General features: G+C 33.8%; 1 protein-coding gene across 1 annotated transcript in view; it reads right to left on the bottom strand.

Annotated features, from left to right (window-relative positions):
• The window catches only part of LOC123531045 (chitin synthase chs-2-like), a 58086-nt gene that overhangs the window by 16160 nt on the left and 21030 nt on the right, over positions 1 to 20896 (bottom strand). The window contains exons 2-5 of the mRNA XM_053535077.1: positions 8558 to 9013; positions 5983 to 6366; positions 4558 to 4765; positions 1289 to 1393 (exon numbers count right to left, since the gene is read on the bottom strand). Of these exons, the coding sequence (XP_053391052.1) occupies positions 1289 to 1393; positions 4558 to 4765; positions 5983 to 6366; positions 8558 to 9007 (1147 nt within the window). The 5' untranslated portion in view covers positions 9008 to 9013. The remainder of the gene's footprint in view (positions 1 to 1288; positions 1394 to 4557; positions 4766 to 5982; positions 6367 to 8557; positions 9014 to 20896) is intronic.

Genomic DNA, 20896 nt, shown 5'->3' with positions numbered 1-20896 from the left:
TCCTTGACAAACAGTAAACCAAAATTAAGATAACAACATATTTATGAAAAAAATAATTCTAATTTTTCTTTTCAATTCTACGAATATTAAGGAATTCCCTTCACTATTATATAGTTACAGTAAATCAACGAAGGCATTTAGGGAAGAAGCGTCATGAAAGTAATGGAAGTAGTATAACGTCGTCGTGCAATGCGTGTATATGTCTTTTCCTAAATATGCGACAAATTATGTATTGCACTTAACTTGTATTTATACATTTGAATATCTAAAGATATGTGAAAACATCTTACGGAATTTCAACTTAACGGTTTACGCTTTATTCCATGATCACAGGTCATTTAGTCAATACCCATGTCTTTTCATGGTACATGTACATTAATGTTTTGTACACACAAAAATGTCGGAAAAGTCTTCCCGTACTTGGATTCAGTGTTGTTGTTTTTTTTCTGGCCCTTTGTGATCATGGAGTCCTTTCAGCATATGTGTGATAGAGTTCCGCTTAAGCCGGCACTAGGGGGCGTGAGAGGTGTTGCACATCTCATTACCTCAAAACGAGTCTGCTATAAATCTTATTGGTTGTATTCTTTACTTCCAAAGGATCTTTTTACAAATTTTATTGTAATTTCGGTTATCGCGGAAACACCCGTTTTAAACATAATAGACTTAACTTGTTTTAGACACTAAATTAAGTCCAAATCACACTGTAAGACAAATAAGGGTTAATTATAGGTGCGTTTCCCACCACTACATACTTCAAAGTTTAGGCCCAATGTATTTACACTATAAGTAAGGAGTTTCATAGATTTCTAGTAAGTTCACATTACGTTTCAAAAAGTATTGCCTAGTCTGGTTACGTTTTACAAAGAATGGCTCAGTCTGGTTACGTTTTAAAAAGTTTTGCCTGGTCTGTTTACGATTTACAAAGTTTTGCTTAGTTTGTTTACGTTTTGCAAAGTATTGCCTAGTCTGGTTACGTTTTACAAAGTATTGCCCAGTCTGGTTACGTTTTACAAAGTTTTGCCTAGTCTTGTTACGTTAAACAAAGTATTGCCTAGGGTATATAACATAGGAGGCATTGAGTGACAAATGTACAACCGGACATAAAACGTTTGTCTTCCAAGAATTGGGATATGATTATATGTATTACTAAATAGAAACACATCCACTCATTAAACTACTGCATATGAACAACGAATGACAGATTGAAAACCGAAGTAAAACAATTTGCCTCCCAAGCATGAGGACATAATGATAAGTAAATAGAATATGTAAATAGAAACACATCTACTTATCAAACTACTGCAGATATGGACACCGAAGTAGTAGAGTTCCTGATGCATCGAATCATCCCAAAATGTCCAGCCACTGGAATAATCATAATCGCCAATACTAACTGAAAACAAGCATAAAATGAAATTAATAAACACATTGAATCAAATTACCGGTCGATAATAGTGTTTTGAATACTTTCTAATTATTTCAAATCATAATCATTTCAATTTGAACTTGATGATTTAAAACATTCGATTCGTTTTCGGAGGTTTAACGCTAATATTTTTTAATATAAGCAAATGTCCAGTTTTTACAGTACTTGTGTAATTTAGGAACAACTAATTTTGAAGGTACAATGTAATGCAAACTATAGACATAGTACTAGAGAACAATCGATGACATATATAATAATCCTAACCTACATTTACATGTACACCTCTATGACACAAGTTAAAAGAAAAAAACGAAGTAAGTATATGGTTAAAAACTTAAAAGATAAGTCATTTTATTGTAATGTTAGATTCCATAGAAATAATTAAAGAGCTTTTTCTTGGTTTTACATACGATGTGTGATATGATACAAATAACATTATAACTAAATTTCAGTTTAAATAGCTGATCTGAAATTATTCTGTTGGACATTTTCTGATTCCATATATCTTAAAGCAAATATCAGGTAAATTGGTGTTTCAATATCTATCAATGACTATAAGGTAAGACAATCTGCAACAGAAGCTACATAGAATAAGAAGTTTCAGAAAATTTGAAAAGAAATGCTTCGAAATTATCAAATTATGATTGGTTTTGAATGTTTAAATGTTACATATACGCAACCAATATTTTTTATTGTTTTCGCTAGTTCAAAACTTGTAGGTACTATCTCCACAGACTATGAATTTTTAATGATTTTAGTCAAATCCAGAAATTAGGCCTAAATTCTTTGTTTCGGGTAACATGCAAACAAAAATAGGGTAGGTAGGTCGAATTGTTTTGTTATTTTGTGAGACTTTACGGAAATTATTTTTGTGTCAGATATGATAACAAATAAAAGGGCTGTTCCTTTAGTGCATCAGTAAGTTGATTTCTAACATCGCTGACGATGTTTAAAGCACAATGGTGCAGTTTTGCAACTTTGTGTTAAAAATACTTCTCAAGGTTCTAATACATTAAGGATCGGGTCAAACTTTAGGGTAGGTCGAGATTCCGGAAACAAGCAGTTTTTACATCTAAAAGAGAAGCCAGAAATATAGCATTTTACTTAAAAGTGGTTGCGTAAAGCAATGGCCGTTGTAGTATATTATGATCTAAACATGCACTGTTTATATCGTTTAATGTATGATTCTTCTTTTCCGTAAGAAGGTGTTCATTAATTCCCTTGGAGAATAAGACGAATGCATTCAAATTGTTTTACAGCATTTGGAAAGCTGTAGTTGTTTCATGTTGCGTATATTATGTGCATCCAGTACTTTGTCCGTGTCCCTTCGGTTTCATGTATTGTACTCTTTGTATGCTATCGTGCAGCGTGTGATTGAACGGATACGAAATTACTTAAAAAATCCGTGTGCCAAAGCTAGGATTAGTCATATAATTTTGCCTAAAGTATAAGTATATGTCATTAAAGCCGAGTAAAACAACTTCGACAACAGGAATGTTTGCACTAATTAGGAAGTTTTTTACTCAGTGTTACATGTGAAGTAGGCCAAATGTGAAATAGTCAAAAATGTAGTACAATTTGTTGATGAAAAACATAATGGGTTATTTAGAGTTGAGGGAGTTATATTTTTGGCTTAGTAAATCTAGAACATTTAGTTGGGAACTTCTATGTTTTAATATTCTTCGTTAAAAGTGTCTACATACGCCTAATTGCTCAACAGCAAATTTCATGGGAGCAGTGTCAGAGATTATTGCATTCAAAACACATTATTTTCTGATATGTAGCATAACATTTCAATGTATATATATTTTAATTTTGGTAGTAAGAAATACTGTAAAATCATTTAATTTCGTCGGCACGATATTTCGTGATTTGGTCAAATCATAATTTCCACAGGAATAGATCTACTAGTACTTCTGTCCTAACATGTGAAACCAACACGTGTCATACAGCGCTACCGTGGTAACCGAATTAGCAATCAACGCCGCGGAATATTAGTGAGTGATCATGTGCCAATTAACGACCACGTTATCTATAATTATACGACCCCCAATTTGCAAAACTTTTTAAAACTGTGAAATATTAAATAAGAAAATTCGGCTTCATTTAAAAAGCGCCAAAACCATAGCACCTTGTACAATTAACATTCATAATCGAAACACATATACAAGTTGATCATTGATTACTTGATCGTGTTCTAAACAAGAACTAGTTATTGTACTGCAAAATAAAACAAACTATTATAGATTTAAATAATGTTGTTTTTATTCTGTACTAGTTTAACCCTAGTAATTCTTATATAAACTATCATTACATACTCGTTTTAGTTCCCCGTTAAGTTACAATGGTACTGGAAACGTCAATATTTTTCCATACACTGACGCCTGAATTTCATATCGGATGCGTGACGTAATTCATTTTTTCTAAATAGGATAATACTTTAAAATATCTATAATATAAAATGAAAATATAACATTATAAAGAGAAATGTGACTGAAAAACCTCTAAGTAGACACGTGCGTTCCAAAAACAAATGTTTCTTATACATTTCAGAATTAATCTATATTTATTACATCAACTTGTTCGTCTGTAGACCAGCTCGTGCTGTTTTTGTTCGTTAAGATGTGGTACATTAAGTATATGGTATATCAAATTGCAAGTATACTCTTGTAAAGTGAAGCGATAACAGATGATGATGATGTCGTAAATTAATGTCATTTATGTACTATGTCTATATGTTTAGCAGAAATGTTTATTATTGTGAATTCAATTGTAGATGCATTGATTAGCATTATATAATAAACATTAGAAATTGTTGCAGTGTTTTACTTTATACTTAATCATTATACATAAATTAATCTTAAAGGTGATAAGCATTACTCTAGTAAGTGCGAGCAAATTGAATATGACAACAATGGAACCTTGGCCTGTTCAAACTACAAGACAAATCAAATTCGAGCGAACGCAGTTAGACTGTAAAAGAATTATATACACAATAGTTTATAGGCCATCGTTGCTTAACGCTTCAACCTCTTTTATTCTAAAACCTAATAATATTTTTTCAGCTAAGACTTGTATTGTTATCATTTTATAATTTTATTTTTATGCCAAAAGTATAATAATCTTCTTACCATTGCTATTAACCGGGAACGGAGAGATATACTCAACATTAAAAATCAACATTGACGTGCCAAACGTTGAAACTATTTTCAAGGCCGACATGATTATTGTTAATTTCCATGTTACTCTTTCTTTGTTGATCCCATTTGGATTGAGGAGGCCAAGTTTCCACTTATCATTCCTTGAATTATTCTGATTGGCGTGACTGTAACCGTCTTTCTGTATGTCCGGATTAGCATTCAAATAAGGAAAGATATTAATAATATCAGTAAAGATTTTAAAACATACACATCCAATATATATCTAAAACATCTGTCCGAAAGGTATGTTGACAAAATCAAATAATTTTACAACGGTAGGAATTTATCTTAATAGCACAAATTCCTCTTTTGATAATCTATAGACTTTGCGATAATTGGCATATTGTGAGGTACATATTCGAGATGACAATATATTTGATGTCAGAAATATCCAGTTTGTGTTGCCTTCATGTGGCTGAAATAAAGGTAAGGGCATCTGTGGTCTTCCTCCACCATTAAATTGGTAAGGATTATTTGACCTGTGGTGGTGTTATTTAGAACCTATAGGCAAACAAAATTCACAGGCTACGATTTGATATATCAGGTGTAGTAAGATATATATATTTGCATACAACTACTTTTTATTAGCTTTGGGTATTTATGAATGGAAGACCACATTACGTTTTTTCCTTTAAACATCCTTTTTGTAGCGTAGCATAAAAGTTGAATTCCAGTCTATACTATGTCTCTACTTTAATTACCCCCGAAACGCACGTGCATATTCCTCATTGATTATTTCCTTTCGAACATGACATCCGAAAAAAAGAAGATTTTTTTTTCACTTTTGTTTTTGCCGTGCTTTTATTGAATTGCACACTACTTGTTCTTTTATAGTAGGTACAATAATGATGGGAAATATAATCGGTTTGTCTTTTTAATTACTCACAAAATGTATATAAATGTTAGAAGTAGGTCATCTCCATTGTACTGAAATAACTTTTCATAAACAGCACATATCGTACAAAACATTGTTACTCTTGAAACTTATTGTGTAACAAATTCTTCAACAATATGCAAATGTACAGCTATGCTAAACTTTCAATATACCCCGTACTATTTCAAAATAAATCGCAAACAACGTCATTGTCTTAGAGCGATAACATTGTTGGTTTTAAGATAAGTCCATAAGTTGGTGAGAACAATTTCCGTTAAACTAGATCAAGAGACCATTATCTTCGGAGACCACTTGTATTAAGAGGCCACATTTTTGTTCTTTTAAAGTTGTTATGATGCATCAGCGGCTCCTTTGTGTCAATAAACCGCTACCTTGTTCTTCCACTTAACAATTTAATTTCATAATGCATAGCTGCACTGTATAGACTTATCAAAAGATGTACAAATTTAAGTTTAACATACCTTATTAACATATGGAGGTTCTGATTGTGTTATTTCCGATCCAAGTAGATATCTATGAACGGATGGTGTCCATGCAAAAGACAGAGCAAAGATTCCAACTATTGGCATCCATATCTTGCGGCCTGTTTTAGAATCACGTGACACGAGATATATAGAGAAACCTACACCAATAGCTTCTAATAGAAGAGCGATGACAAAAGTCACCGTCCATCTGAATTCGTTTGTTTCGGTTCGTTTTCTACAACTTCGAATGATGTTGTCACACAAAGGAACGATGAACACACAGTTCATCAATAAAACATTATGATTTGTCATGATGATACTCGGAATGTTGAATATGAAAATACACATTCCAACAGATTCGAGGAGCGAAATTGGTATTGCCTGAAATAATATAACCATTTATTTGAATTACGCATGGTTAAAATATTTTGTTTACATGTAGCTAATAACAGAAAATTCCCGAGAAATCTTCATTAGTCAGTCAAAATGTTTATTTTAAAGTATGTACAAAATATACATTTTTATTATATTCCTATATAAATTCTGTAAAAATGGCTTGTATTGCACAATTAGATATGAACAGGCAGAAAAAGGTACCTTATTGTACCATTTGAATTCCGTATTGCACATTCCGCATTGTATGCTGCTGAACTACTTTCATTAATGTGCATGACATGACACAGTTCTTCAAATAGCGCACATAGAAATTTCGCTTAGTTCCATTTCAGTATCGATAAACATTGGAGATTACGTTCAATAACAAAACAACATATAAAAGGTATATGATAAAAGGGAGTTTGCAAGGTCCGATCACACTCGGCGCTTGCCAGCCTCGTTAGATTACATCTGGCAAAAATCGACTACAGCATCCCAGATCGAGCTATTGTTACAATGACCCGATTTTACTTTCAAACAGTAAACAACAGATTATTTTGTGGTTATCGTTTTTATCTTAAAACTTATTTGACTATTTTAGGCGAACATCATTCTGTTAGACATAACTTGAAATAATTTGTCAATAATTACATGTTCATGTATTACTTATATATATTTATACATAAATCATAAACAAAACATTTGGGGCCTCCGTGGCCGAGTGGTTAAGGTCGCTGACTTCAAATCACTTGCCCCTCATCGGTGTGGGTTCGAGTCTCACTCGGGGTGTTGAATTCTTCATGTGAGGAAGTCATCAAGCTGACTTACGGAAGGTCGGTGGGTTCTACCCAGGTGCCCGGTCGTGATGAAATAATGCACAGAGGGTCCGTGGCCGAGTGGTTAAGGTCGCTGACTTCAAATCACTTGCCCCTCACCGATGTGGGTTCGAGCCTCACTCGGGGTGTTGAATTCTTCATGTGAGGAAGTCATCCAGCTGGCTTACGGAAGGTCGGTGGTTCTACCCAGGTGCCCGATCGTGATGAAATAATGCACAGAGGGTCACCCTGGGTCTTCCTCCACCATTAAAGCGGGAAAGTTGTCATATGACCTATCCTGTGTCGGTGCGATGTTAAATCCAACCAAAAATATAAAAAATGAACATATATTTCTGCTTCTTATTCTGCTTTTTCAAAATATCAGACATCCCAAAATGATTGTGTTCAATTGGCATTTCGTTGATACAATCATGATCTTCGACAACGATAGAAGAGTTTAGACTGAAAACAGATCACTTATGAACTAAAACCACCATGGGTCAGATCGTTCAGCACGACTTTTATGTAGTGTTATTGGTACTGTTTAGTTTCTCAGCATGATTATTTCGGCCCTTGTGGTTCCAATACTCCCACTTTCTCAGCCTTGGATATTGTATAATCACCCCTTGGATATGGTGCCTGCTTTATAACTCTGTCGTTTGACAGTTCCTGTGATATGCAGGCTCCATATCCCTAGATCCCCTCTCTAAATTCCAGTTTGTTTAGTTCTGCCCATTGTTTTCTCGTTTCGGGCAAACCCATTACCTTATCTTTGGACCAAACGCCGCTTTTCATGGAATTATACGCCACAACACGTGTATCATTGACGGTTCCATGTGCACCGCCGTTTGAAATTATCTGTTTTTTTGTACTTTTAGCATGTGTACATATTGAGTTCTGTTCAACCCTTGGCTAGAGGGCGTGGACGGTAGCATGCATTTTCACTACCGTCCATGAACAGGCTCAATAAAACCGAGCCTGCAAAATTTTTATTTTTGTCGTGTTGAGTGACCTGTGAAGTTTCCACTATTTCAATAATCTCTCATTTAATTCAAATTCAAGAAAAAGCTTCTTGTTTATTTCCATATATTTGCAAATACACCTACCTATCAAGCCATGTTTTATTTGAAGCACAAGTTTTCAATAGTTTTATTTAAATTATTTTTTATTTAATTATGTAACGGTGGATAATTTACTAAGGGAAGAGAACAAACTATGATCGAATTACGCTATAGTGCTTACTTTCAATTCATACTTGAACCACCGTACTGGTATAAAGAATAACCGCATATAGGACTATCGTTTCAAAAACATTATAGCAACTTAATTAAATATTACTCTAATCAGCATTCCTTCTACAAAAATGAAAACAGACATCTTACGCAAAGAATAGTTTTGCCAGACGGCATCGGGAAGTCCTTTCTGAACGCTCCGGCCCACAGACTTTTTAGAAGATTAATAATGTTAGGAACAAGCGTTAGTATTTGTAACTTGACAAACAATCTGCATCTTGAACTGATATCCAAATCTGGGTGGTTTCCCATTGCTTCGGATAAAGCTAGGATCGATGTTTTGCTCACGGTTAGACAGGCTAGAAGAAGAATCCCAAATATTATAGTAAACAACCACTTTATCACAACGGCAAACGTTGATGGTTTATGTCGATCTTTATTGGACATCTTCTCGTGCTGTTTCCTTTCTATCTCAGACATCGACTCGATAGTCAGCTTGGTGTCCTCATTTTGCTGCGTGCTGTCCTCATTTTGCCACGTGCTGTCCTCATATTGCTGCGTGATTTCCTCATCTTGAGCCTCTGAGTTTTTTGCTGCCATGCTGGACTAGAAATATACATTTAACTATATTATACAGATGTCACTATTTACAAATAATGTAACTCTTTATACTATTTCGGTCGTGTAAATAACTGAACATACAAAGATGTTTTTCAAAAGTACATACGTATGTATCGGTAGTTTGACTTTTGTGAAATCGATTTTCAGCAAGTGCCAAACATATGATATATTACAAATAAATATAGTTGTTGTTCAAAGGGGAAAAAATTAACAGTAAATTATAAGACCCATGCAAAGAAATGAAACTTCATCGATAAACGAACGGCTTATGCCTCCTACATTCGGGTAAAGTACGCGATACTATTTCGTGTCAGAATTGTGATATTGATGATTAGATACCTAAAGATACGTTTGTGAATGTGAATAAGATAGAATCTGTAATTCCGTTGAACTATTGTAGGGAGTGGCTTCAATCCATCAATAGTGTCACAGGACCTTCTGAAAATGGCAGTAATAAATTACGCACGTATTGTCTTTTGAAAACAAAATATAATGCGGAAATGTATTATAAAGTGATAACGCCACCGCGACATAGAGCCGCCTCAGTAAATCCCACAGTGGTGTTGCTCCGTTGAGGATAGAAAATGGTCGATACGAAGGCTTGTTCTGTGACAATGTTGAGGATGAGAAGAACGTATTAGTAGACTGTAGCTGATAAAGTGATCTCAGAGAAATACTGTTTAACAAAGTTGTAAGCATTGATAGTAATACAAATATGTCTAAACATGATTATTTGGTATTACTAATACAAACATGATAATGTTGTCTGTCAATATCTGTCGTAACTTTTTACAGCGTCGTGAGTTTTTGCTATGTAAATAATATCCTTGTCATTAACATGGAAACAGTTGCTTCAATTTAATATAAATATTCTATACCCTTTGACTTCATTTAGTGCCTAAAACTGTTTTCCATGTTAATTCTATGTCATTTTAAAAGTTACTTACAAATGCTGTTTTAAGAATACATTTATAATTGTGTTAGGGTGCACATAATATTAAAACAACGGAATATATTATTGTGTTTGTGCCAAACTGTTAATATGCACAGTATTTAAGCTTCCATTAAACAAGCCGATTATTCGAATATATGTACATACATATAATTCAGATAAACCTAACTACCATCGTGAATTTCATTTGTTGGTAAGCAGGGAATAGAAAGTGCCATTAGGTGAGAAAAGAAAAGGAAAGTAAAGACCATCTCCAATAGCGGAAACATTTCTGAGACAATAACGAATGTGTGTGTGTGTGTGTGTGTGTGTGTGTGTGTGTGTGTGTGTGTGTGTGTGCGTATTGTTACGTCTAAGGGTACCGTAGAAGTTGCTGGTTATTTAAAAAATCTTACAGAAAAAACAGCAAATATTAACAATAACACATGTCTCTGCAAAAGTAACAATTTAAATACGGGGGGGGGGGGGGGGGGGGGTAACCTTGAAAATATTAACTAGCCGTTAAGCCCGATTCTAATATGCAAGAACAGCCAAAAATACTGTCCTGGACGAATTAAATCCACTAATATCAATTTAAAAGGTTTCACACATAGTCTAATCTGAACTTAGTATTTCAAAAGAAGTCCTCTTTTACCTTTCAAATCCTGTACGTTAATGTTAATGTAAATCCTTCAAATGATAATTGTCCAAACAAGTAATATTTGCCATTGACCCCTAGCAGCCTGCTCAATTCTACCTGTCTGTCACCTACCTAATTACTAAACTATAAGTCATCGCATATATTCGAAAATGTCGAAATATAAACCTACAAGCTTTAAAATCGACCATAAGCTTATCTATCCGTTTCAAAGTTCAAAGTCAAGATTATAAATGGAGCTCAAATGTCAAATATAATTGTCATGTTCCGTTTTCTCAACATAACATAATAACCATTTCATGTATTAAAGATTACATACAATAAAACATCTTCACAAAAAAGACTCCAACAATAATGTTTCCTGTGGTGGATGCTTTCTGCCATTTCGCGTTTTCGCCCCGCGACCCCGCCGGGTGAAGCACGAGAATAAACATGTTAGAATGGCGGGGGCGGCTGTCGAAAACACGATGATAAGCTAAGCGGAGTCGCAGGGCAAGATTTAGTCCTTAACACCCTGGGGCCAAAATGCGAAAAGGGCTTATATACTCTACCGCTGTAGCGTCGATAACCAGCTATACTCCCGTTATTAGGATCTCCAGGACGGCGATTGACGATTATAGTCGCGACATCGCAATCATGCTGATTGCTTCATATACTTGTTAATTTTTGATAATCTTGACAAAAGTAATATCGATTTGCATACTGGCCAATAGCTAGTGTAATTTCTTTCTTAGATGTTGCAATGATCAACTGTGTTAATAATTATTTCCCTTATCAAAACGAATGTTTGTAACTATGCGGTCATGTAAAAGAAATAAAGAACACGAGCTCCGCTGTTTTGTTCATAATGTATTTCTCTTTTCAAAGGAGTGCAATAACATTTTATGCCTGCGACCTTTCTAAAAAAATAACACCATTATGACATATCGGTACCGTTTGATGATGATTCTAACGATAAAATTCCGTTGACTAAGATAGCTGAACATCGGTGAAATGAATGGTTGAGGTATTCGTACACGTACATCGCATACTACACAACTGATAAAATTAGAACAACAAGTCATGTTTTTTTAAGATAACAATATGTGTGTCAATAAATGCATGTTTTCAAATTTAATACTTCTTCAAAGATGGATGTAAATACCATCCCTTCTCTGTACTTAACACACGGTTTATAGATAAAACATACACCAAAATAAACCAACGATAGTCCGGATGTAACTTTTAAGTAATATTGATGTAAATATTCTTTGTTAATAATGCACGTGAGAAAACAAAGTAAGAAAATCAGAAATGTTCAAACATTTACTCAACGTAAAAGGTGTGTTAAAATTTTGAATATTTCGAAGCAGAAGTATTATTCTATTTAGATTTAAGTTAGGACGAACTTTGATATAAAAAAATTGAAAATTTTGTAAGTTTACTTTGATTTACACCCAAGTTATATTAATGTTTTCTTGCAAGATTTTAATTGACTGCACGCGAATGTGGTTATGATAAGATCAAATAATGTTCTTCGGCGTCAGGTGGTAATTCTTATCTTGCTGCAGCAGGTATGTTACTATATCGGCCTCAGAGATTTAAACATCGAGATTTTGCACCGCGCCCGGTTATTTCATTTACTAAATTTCACCTCGCGACCCAGCTAATTATTGTGGTTTTGCTCCGCGTCCCTGCTAAATAGCGAATTTTTGCCGCGCGAACCCGCCGAAAATTAACAAATTGAAATGGCGGGGCCTCGGAGCGAAAACACGATAAGTAGACGGATCGCAGTTCGTTTAAACTCCGTCCCTTCAAGTACAATTTTTATTCAGGTTGGAAATACATGACCCTACAAATTATTGATATTGAAAAAGAAGGAAAATAAAGATGGATTTTTTCAATGTATTTTGGATTCGCTGTTATCCGTAGAAGTCGGTGTCAGTAATAAGGTTATAGTATGCGCGTTAGTCTAAGCTTTAAATGTATGTCGCGGGCTTCGTGTTTCAATGGTGACGTATTTTTCTCTCAGTTTCAAACAAACATGTATGATAACGAAGATTTTTGACGACTTCACTGCCATTCTGTTAATGACAAACATGGAATATTAGAGTAATATTATTAGCTGATTACCACTTTACGTGGTATTCTATCATAGCGTTTTATGTAACCATTGCAACAGACATGTTTTGAAATATCTTACATATTAAATACTGTTTTTTATCGTTATTTCGAAAAATATCAAATAAAAAAGCGTAGAGATTATAATTTTTGACGCATGAAAAGTGCAAAATTAAACAAGATGTACAGGCAGAAAATATGGATATGCATGCAAGTTTGCATTTTTTTAAGAATGAAACTTCAATAAGTTGAAGTAGGTTGAATTTTAGCAGGTTTGGAGAACTTCAACAACTGTTGAAATATTCTTTATTTGGGTAAAGTAATAGGAAATACATACGATAGAATAGTGATTTTTAAGTTTAATTTGTTTGCAAAGTCAGAATTTTCATGAAAACTATGATATTTCAGCTAACATAAACGAGGTGCGCAACGGGGGAAGAAGTTTGCTTTCGAATTTTCTTGCGATAATTTACTAAATAGTTAAAAGTCAGAATAAATTATTATAGTTTTGGGTAACAAAACTACTAAATATCCTCTATTCAATATGTGCCTTCTGATATTTGATGTCATTTAAATGGTAATAAATGGTTTATCTTTTCAGCGCGCATCTGTTCCGTGCACCGATTACTATAGAATATATGTCAAAATCCATATTAAACAGCTCAAGCAAAATTATTTTTCTTCAAAACATTTTATTCGTAAAGTATGTAAAATGTCCGTGTTATCTGAATTAATTTAAATAACAAAGCTTGAAAGACTTACAGTAGTACCCTACTTGGGACATTTTAATTAAAAAACGCTGTGCTTGGTATTATTATTCTCATGGATAGTGTTCAAATTGCAGCTGTGATCCTTAAATAGACCAGTGTCAACACCTTTGAATTTTACATTCAAATATCATGAGTCATTGGATTCGTTTCCATGGTTACATCAATTCAATTCCAGAAATCACTTTTTTCTCCTGAAATTTGAATAATTTCAGAGCATAGTTTTAGTATCTAAGTATCAAACTATCAATGGAAACAGAAAAACAGTTATAACAAATCAAGCTGCCAATTTGCAATCGAAAATGGCCATAATAAGTAAATTTTCACCCAAACATATTCACAATAACATCAGTTAGGCTTGCCATCATCCATTTTCTTACAGTCCGAAATAACATTTCAATATAACAACATTATCATTATTATTATTTACCAGATTTTTATAGCGCTCTTTTCATCCATAAAATAAACGTTCATAAGCGCTGTACAAACTACATATCACAGAATGATATGGACACACAATACAACACAAACATATATCAGCTATAAAAGGTATTTAGCCATATATAATTTGTTTTCCAGTGCAAATTTAGTTTTGATAGACCTTAAAGAAAAAGTTTGTTTTAATGATCTTTTGAAAGCATCCAAGCATTTTTGCGTCTTTAATGGTAGCAGGAATAGCCGCATAAAGGCCGCAAAATATTTATCAATAACAATAGCGAGACTCGTAAAAATACTTCGACAAAATTTAATAATGGCATTTTGAAAATAGTTCAAATAAAAAAATGCTCTAAATTACGTACTTTCAAGATAAAAGCTTTTGCGCGGTAACTGACACGTAACGTAATGACGTCGATGACGTCTTTGTAAGGCAACAATGTTGTAACCTATTCATTTTTCAGCATTATTACTGTAAATCACTTTATATTCGCGTGATCTTTATTTCGCACCCTGTATTATTTCGCCATTTATGAAATCGCTAGGGGAGGGTCAGAAATATAAATTCGCGAAGGTTCTTATCTCATATTAGTGAAATTCCTATTCCAGAAGTATTAGTAATCGACAAATGGCCTTTGTTCGGCTGAAATTAAGAGGGGTCCTTTTAATCCTTTACGGACGATTTTTGTTATTGCATTTAATTGCCGATAACAGGTAATATTTATGAGCTATTTGTATTATTCAAGGTTTGATTTCTAATGCATCAATTGGTTGTATTAATTCGTCTCTGTTAGAAACGCCACCTATAATCATGGCGGCCATTTTGATTTGATATTTCTAAGCAGAAATAATATACATTGTAGTTTATGAATGTATGGTGACTACAATTATAAACGTATCGGTCTCCTGTGTACAAAAAGAGACACGTTAGTTATATATTTCAATATGTATATATGTTATAACTCATACTGTCTTATACTGCATGAACTGAGTATTGAATTTGAACTTGAAACTTCATAAAATGTTCAAAGTTTGTTACCGTCATTCCATAAATAATTGTACGGTACAAAGTATATAATACAATGGCATGACACATTGTTGCTAATCCCTATTGTAATCTAAACAATATGTGTAACAAATCACGTACACTTCTTGTTTGACATATACCGAGTGCATCAAGTATTTCTTTGAAAAATCCTAAGTCAGATGCTCTGTGCACGTGACGGAAGACCACATTATTTAAATTCCGTACTATATCTCATTGAGTATATACCACATGTTACCGTAGAGGGATCGAAAGCTCCACGACAAAATTGGTAAGATCGATTCCCTTTTATTGTTATCATTATTATTATTATTACACCTGATTTTTTATTATATATATATTTTATATATAAACACGTTTAAAGGCGCTTTACATATAGGAATCGCAGTCACACAGGGCGAGAAATCCTCTGCTAGTACAGCACAGTGCGATCTGACCAGAGGGACAGAATGAGATAAAGCCCATCAGAAAAGACAAAGAGAAATCCTTTTAGACACAAGCCAGTCCGGCTAACTTAATCTAGCTCTTTGCGAATAGACAGTCTGGTTCTTTAAAGTACCCGGTGTATAGCACCGATACACGCAAAGCCGTCTTTCTTGAAAAGGAACCAATACAGGCCTCTTGGTTATGTGGAAGACACTCCGCTCAAGAGCATCTCAGAAGTTTCCAGTGCCTTCACCATGATATATTTGATACATATATATATATATATATATATATATATATATATATATATATATATCAATATATATATATATATATATATATATATATATATATATATATATATATATATATACACTGAGCACTTATATATCGAACTATACAGGCGGTATTTACGCCGTTGCTGTGTTGTTTTGATTAATGCTACCCTTGAAAAAGGCTTTTTTAAAAAGCCGAAAGCGCACGGGTTTATAATTAAACTTTTGACATTGTTTGAACATATATTCTCTCTCTCTCTCTCTCTCTCTCTCTCTCTCTCTCTCTCTCTCTCTATATATATATATATATATATTGCACCAGTATGTATATGCTAAACGCACAGCAAACGTAATATTTACAAATAATTTCTGTTAACTGTGATATGGAAAGTCACAATTCATATAAAGACTCAACAGTTGTAATCATTTTCTTTTTCGATGTGGTTCACCTCTTCTTTTAAAAGTTTTTTTTTTTTTGCCATACACTTTAAGCAGAATCTCTGTTCAGTATTAAAGTGTGTGATTACTTGAAGAAATTCCCATAAGATTTATTTGACGGCCAGTCTCCTCTACCAGAATGTCCAATAGTTTTTTAGCATCCTCAACCATCAGGTTTAAATTTGATCTCAACTGTAAATGATGCCGATGAACCCATTGCACAGCCAACGACAGGAAGTACTTTTTGTGACTGCAGCTTCTATAATTGCAAACATCTTTAAAATGTGGATAAGTTGCACACCAGCTTTGGTTATGTTGTTCGTCAATATTTTGCACCCATCAAAAGATTTAAGTTTGTATTTTCGCTTCAGTTCATCAACACTTGTCTTTGTCTTTTCAGCCAAATCCTTTAGGTCACTGTCAGTTACGCCTAATGTCTTTCAACAGAAGTCCAATTCTATTTCTATCAAAAGTGAGTCGCATCCTAAGCCAACTCCGGGCAGAAGCGCTGCCCTCCAGCGGCGGACTTGAACCCTGTGGTACGAATTCTTTTTTCCAAGGCCTCCCACTTTTCATCAATGAATTTCATTCGTATATGATTCAGAGAAGTATAATAATTATGGTTTTATATGTAATTTTAAAATCTAAATACACTCAGAAAAATAGTTTCAAAATTATTGTATAATTACTGCTAAAACATATTATTTAGAATATTTATAAGACACAATTCAAACCCAGTTATGTGATGTGTATTTAGAGATCCCCAGTATTTGATCTTTTATTTTTGAAGTTTGACTAAAAGGCAATAAATCACAATTGTTGTCACAATAAAACCTGTCATTTGACAGGGATAGGTATCAAAATAACAATGGCGAAAAGTCAAAACAAGTTGCGGAATATAACTACGTTTTAAGTGGAGTATTGAAATATAACAATAGATTGTCACCATATAAACCAAACGTTCCAAACTGTCTGAATACAATTTTTATATTTGAATGTGAAGGAATATGAATGATAAATAATTTGGTATTTTTAATCTTTTATCTTTTGGAAGTATGCTTCGATAAAGTATACCAAAGAACTTACAAAAACCATCTGAAATATAAACCCAGCAATATTAAAATGTTAAAAGAACATATTATATCAAATCTCTTAGAATTATTTAACTAGCTTATGGCAGTATCACTTGTGAAATAAAGTGTTAGTGTTGATATTTGTCCGCTCAATGAAAGATGTTTGCTGGCCGAAAATATTGTTCCCTCGGAGAAAACACAGTTATTCAAGGAAAAAAGTGTTTTCAATTTATTCTTACACTGAAACTAACAAATATTTATGTCCTCTATGTATAAGCTGTTAGATTTCTAGTATTTCGACTTAAGAGTGTGGGTCTTGCGCATGACACGTCATCTCATTTTTTAAAAAAACCTTCGTCAATGATAGAGTTATTGACCGGACAAGAAACAGACAATGTTAACCTTTCACATCTAAGTGTGAAATTGATTTGAGTGAGGGGTCTGGATCTTGCACATGATACGTCAGCTTATTATTGGAACATTTATGCCAAGTATTTTCAAAATCCCTAGATGAATGGCAGAGTTATGAACCGAAAACCTGTTAATATTTGACTTTAAAGTGTGAGCTTGACCTTAAGCTAGGAGTCTTGGACTTGCGCATGATACATTGCCTTATTATGGTAAACATTTATGCCAAGTTATTTTAAAATCTCTTTATGTATGACAGAGTTATAAACCGGATACGAAACAGACCCTGATAACCTTAGGCCTCTAAGTGTGACCTTGACTTTGTAGATAGCAGTCTGGGTCTCGCGTAGGGCACGTCATCTTGTTATGGTGAAAAACTCATGCCAAGTTATTTTGAAATCCCTTTACGAATGGCAGAATTACAGCCCGGACAAGAATTTACACGGACGCATGGACGCACGCACAAACGGATAGAAAGTGCAATTTTAATATGCCCGGTCATCCACATGACTGCAAATTATGCATCTGATGTTCGGTCTTACAAGGAAACAAATCAATATCTTCTAAAATACATATTCGTGACATTTTTAACAAATGAAAGCTGCTAAAACTGCTAAAACTTGGCTTTACATTGCATTCATCATACGGCATGTAGATGTTTTTATTAAGGTGGACGGATAGCTCAGTGGTTTGCACACTGGCCTTCCAATCCTGAGGTCGGGGGTTCGATCCCCGGTAGCTACTCGGGAATTTTCAGAAACGCTTTTCAGTGTTTCCCACCTAACTAGAGGTGTACTGGTCAGGAACCCAGGCAATCCTTGCGTGTATCAGTGCTATACACTGGGCACGTTAAAGAACCAGGCTGTCTATTCGCAACGAGCTAGGCTAAGTTAGCCGGACAAGCCTGTATCTGATTTCTGATCTCTCTGTCGTGGGGGCTTTGTCTCACTCTGTCCCTCTGGTCAGATCGCTCTGTGTCTGTACTAGTAGAGGATGAATTATGCGCCCTGTGTGGCTGCATTTGAACTATGTAAAGCGCCTTTGAACGTGAAATTGATCATGAAAAGGGCGCTATATAAATCTGGTATAATAAATAAATAAATAAATTTTTATCTCAAACAAGGACGTTCTGTGGAGTGCAACAGATCGGCATTAAAATTCAAACGGCTTATTTCACAGTAAGAGGTTGGAAATGCCAGACGCGGTTTAATTTCTTATATTCGGCTCCGCAGTGATTGAATATCCATTATTAATCTATACATAAGCAATACTCTGACATGTTCCCATTGTATCATCATGCGGATTTCTTGTTTATAGTTCATCATAACATTTACTCGTTCATATAAGTGTAAAATAGTAGGAACGCATTACAATGCTATAGCGGGTTAATTCTGCGGGTTTTTATTTTTGCGTATACTGCGGCTCGAGGCTGTCGCGCAGAAATAAATTCCGCACAAGGCATTTAAAATATCAGCAGAATTTTTGACGCAGAAATAACCTTTGATATTTCGCTTAATATAATGACTCGTTATCTTTATCTCACGGGTTTTTCGTATGCTGTCAAGTAGTTCACACAGTATCGATTGTGGTTGATTACTTTTGTTATTGTATCAATCTATTGTCCGCTAATAAAATGGTTACCGTTTCGGGGGTGTAATGTTTACAAGTGTATATCACAAAACACGCTAGGTTTTTAAAAAAATTTACATGGACTGTGAACGGACTAAGTACAAGATTTTGCATATATTTTTTATGTACAAACGTACATGAATATATTTGTAAATAAATCGTATTTTTTTTTCTACCAGCAGTGTTACATTTTATGAAAATGTCTTTCAAAATGAATAACCAGTACTAGACCTACAGTATTTCTTTCTAACTCTGTTCGGTAATGAAAATAAATCAGATTTAAACATAAATCAGCTGCGCCAACTTCATTCGCCTAGATTCCGACCTAGATAATGGAACCAAGGCATAACTGACGAGAACGATATGCATTTGAATCGTTATTTATGACGTAGTAAATGCGGTTGCTATGTCCCATGCGCATAATTTACTTCCGGTTTATGCAAACCGCAAAAATTATTTCCTGCTTTTTTCGAAAGTAGCAGAAATAAAAAACGCAGAAATTCACTAGGCTCATTTTAGGACAAAAGCGAAAAATTTTCTGCCCACAGAATTAACCCGCTATACGATACGTCTTAAAATGGAAAAAAAAACTATCATATTTCATAAAAATATACCTTTGATGTGTCTATGACTCTATTCTACTAAAATTATCTACAAATCGACTGTGTGGAATAGTCGCTTCAAAAATAAAGAAATTATTTCAACAAAAACGTAAGGTTAAAATACATACGCAGAAATACACAATAATTACGCGAAGGGGATTAACGGTGATCGTGACTAAACGTATTTGACATTGAAAATAAATCGCTAAATAAATGGAATAGAACCACGAGGTGTTGACCTATCAATATTTAAAACAATAACAGTTATCGTTAAATATAATTGGGTGCCAAATTTACCTAATTAAATATTGTCTCGATTAAATTTTATATCATAAATATCGTTATGTTATACAATGATCTTTAGTATCGAGCATTATGATTTTGGTAACAAAGTCAGTGAGAAAATCGTTTTTTAGCCTGTTTTACATTTTAAAAACTCCGATATCATAAACAGATAACAACCCCTACCCCACAAAAAATAAATATGATAGCAACGTCTTAGAATTTCATTTCATCATTTTTATTTTCTATTGCTCATTTCAATAACTCGCGATAATTACCTTTTGAACTTTCGGTTTCGGTGCTGTAGTCTTTTGACTTTGAAAATTCACACTCAAAACCGTTTTACCAGCTGTCTGTATTAATGCATTCTTATATCAGTTGCCATTCTCAAATGTTACAAAATACTAAAATCAACATTAAATAACTTCCATCCTCTTACTAGAGTATGATACAAACACATACTAAATGTTTAAAGGTATCAAATATTATGAATATGATAACTAGTTGGTGCGTAGGTATTTATGTTGTTTTCTATGGCTTTAACCAGAGCTGTCGGTTTTAGTATCGTAATATTTTTTTTTTATTTACCATTTGACAATTTACATTGACCAATTAAATATCAAAATAGTTTTAATCAATATTGATATAAAATGTTTAGCTTAAATACTAAATTGTACCTTTTATAATATAGCATATTTTTTTCCGTCTTCTGAATATTGCGTAAAGACAGATTTGTAATATTTGTAAACTTCTGTCTCACACCTCTATTGACTAATATCTGACTGTAATCTTATATAAA

Source organism: Mercenaria mercenaria, unplaced genomic scaffold (assembly GCF_021730395.1).
Source record: "Mercenaria mercenaria strain notata unplaced genomic scaffold, MADL_Memer_1 contig_4446, whole genome shotgun sequence".
Taxonomy (NCBI): Eukaryota; Metazoa; Mollusca; class Bivalvia; order Venerida; family Veneridae; genus Mercenaria; species Mercenaria mercenaria.
The sequence above is the reverse complement of the archived record's forward strand: the minus strand, read 5'-3'. Positions and strand labels throughout refer to the sequence as shown.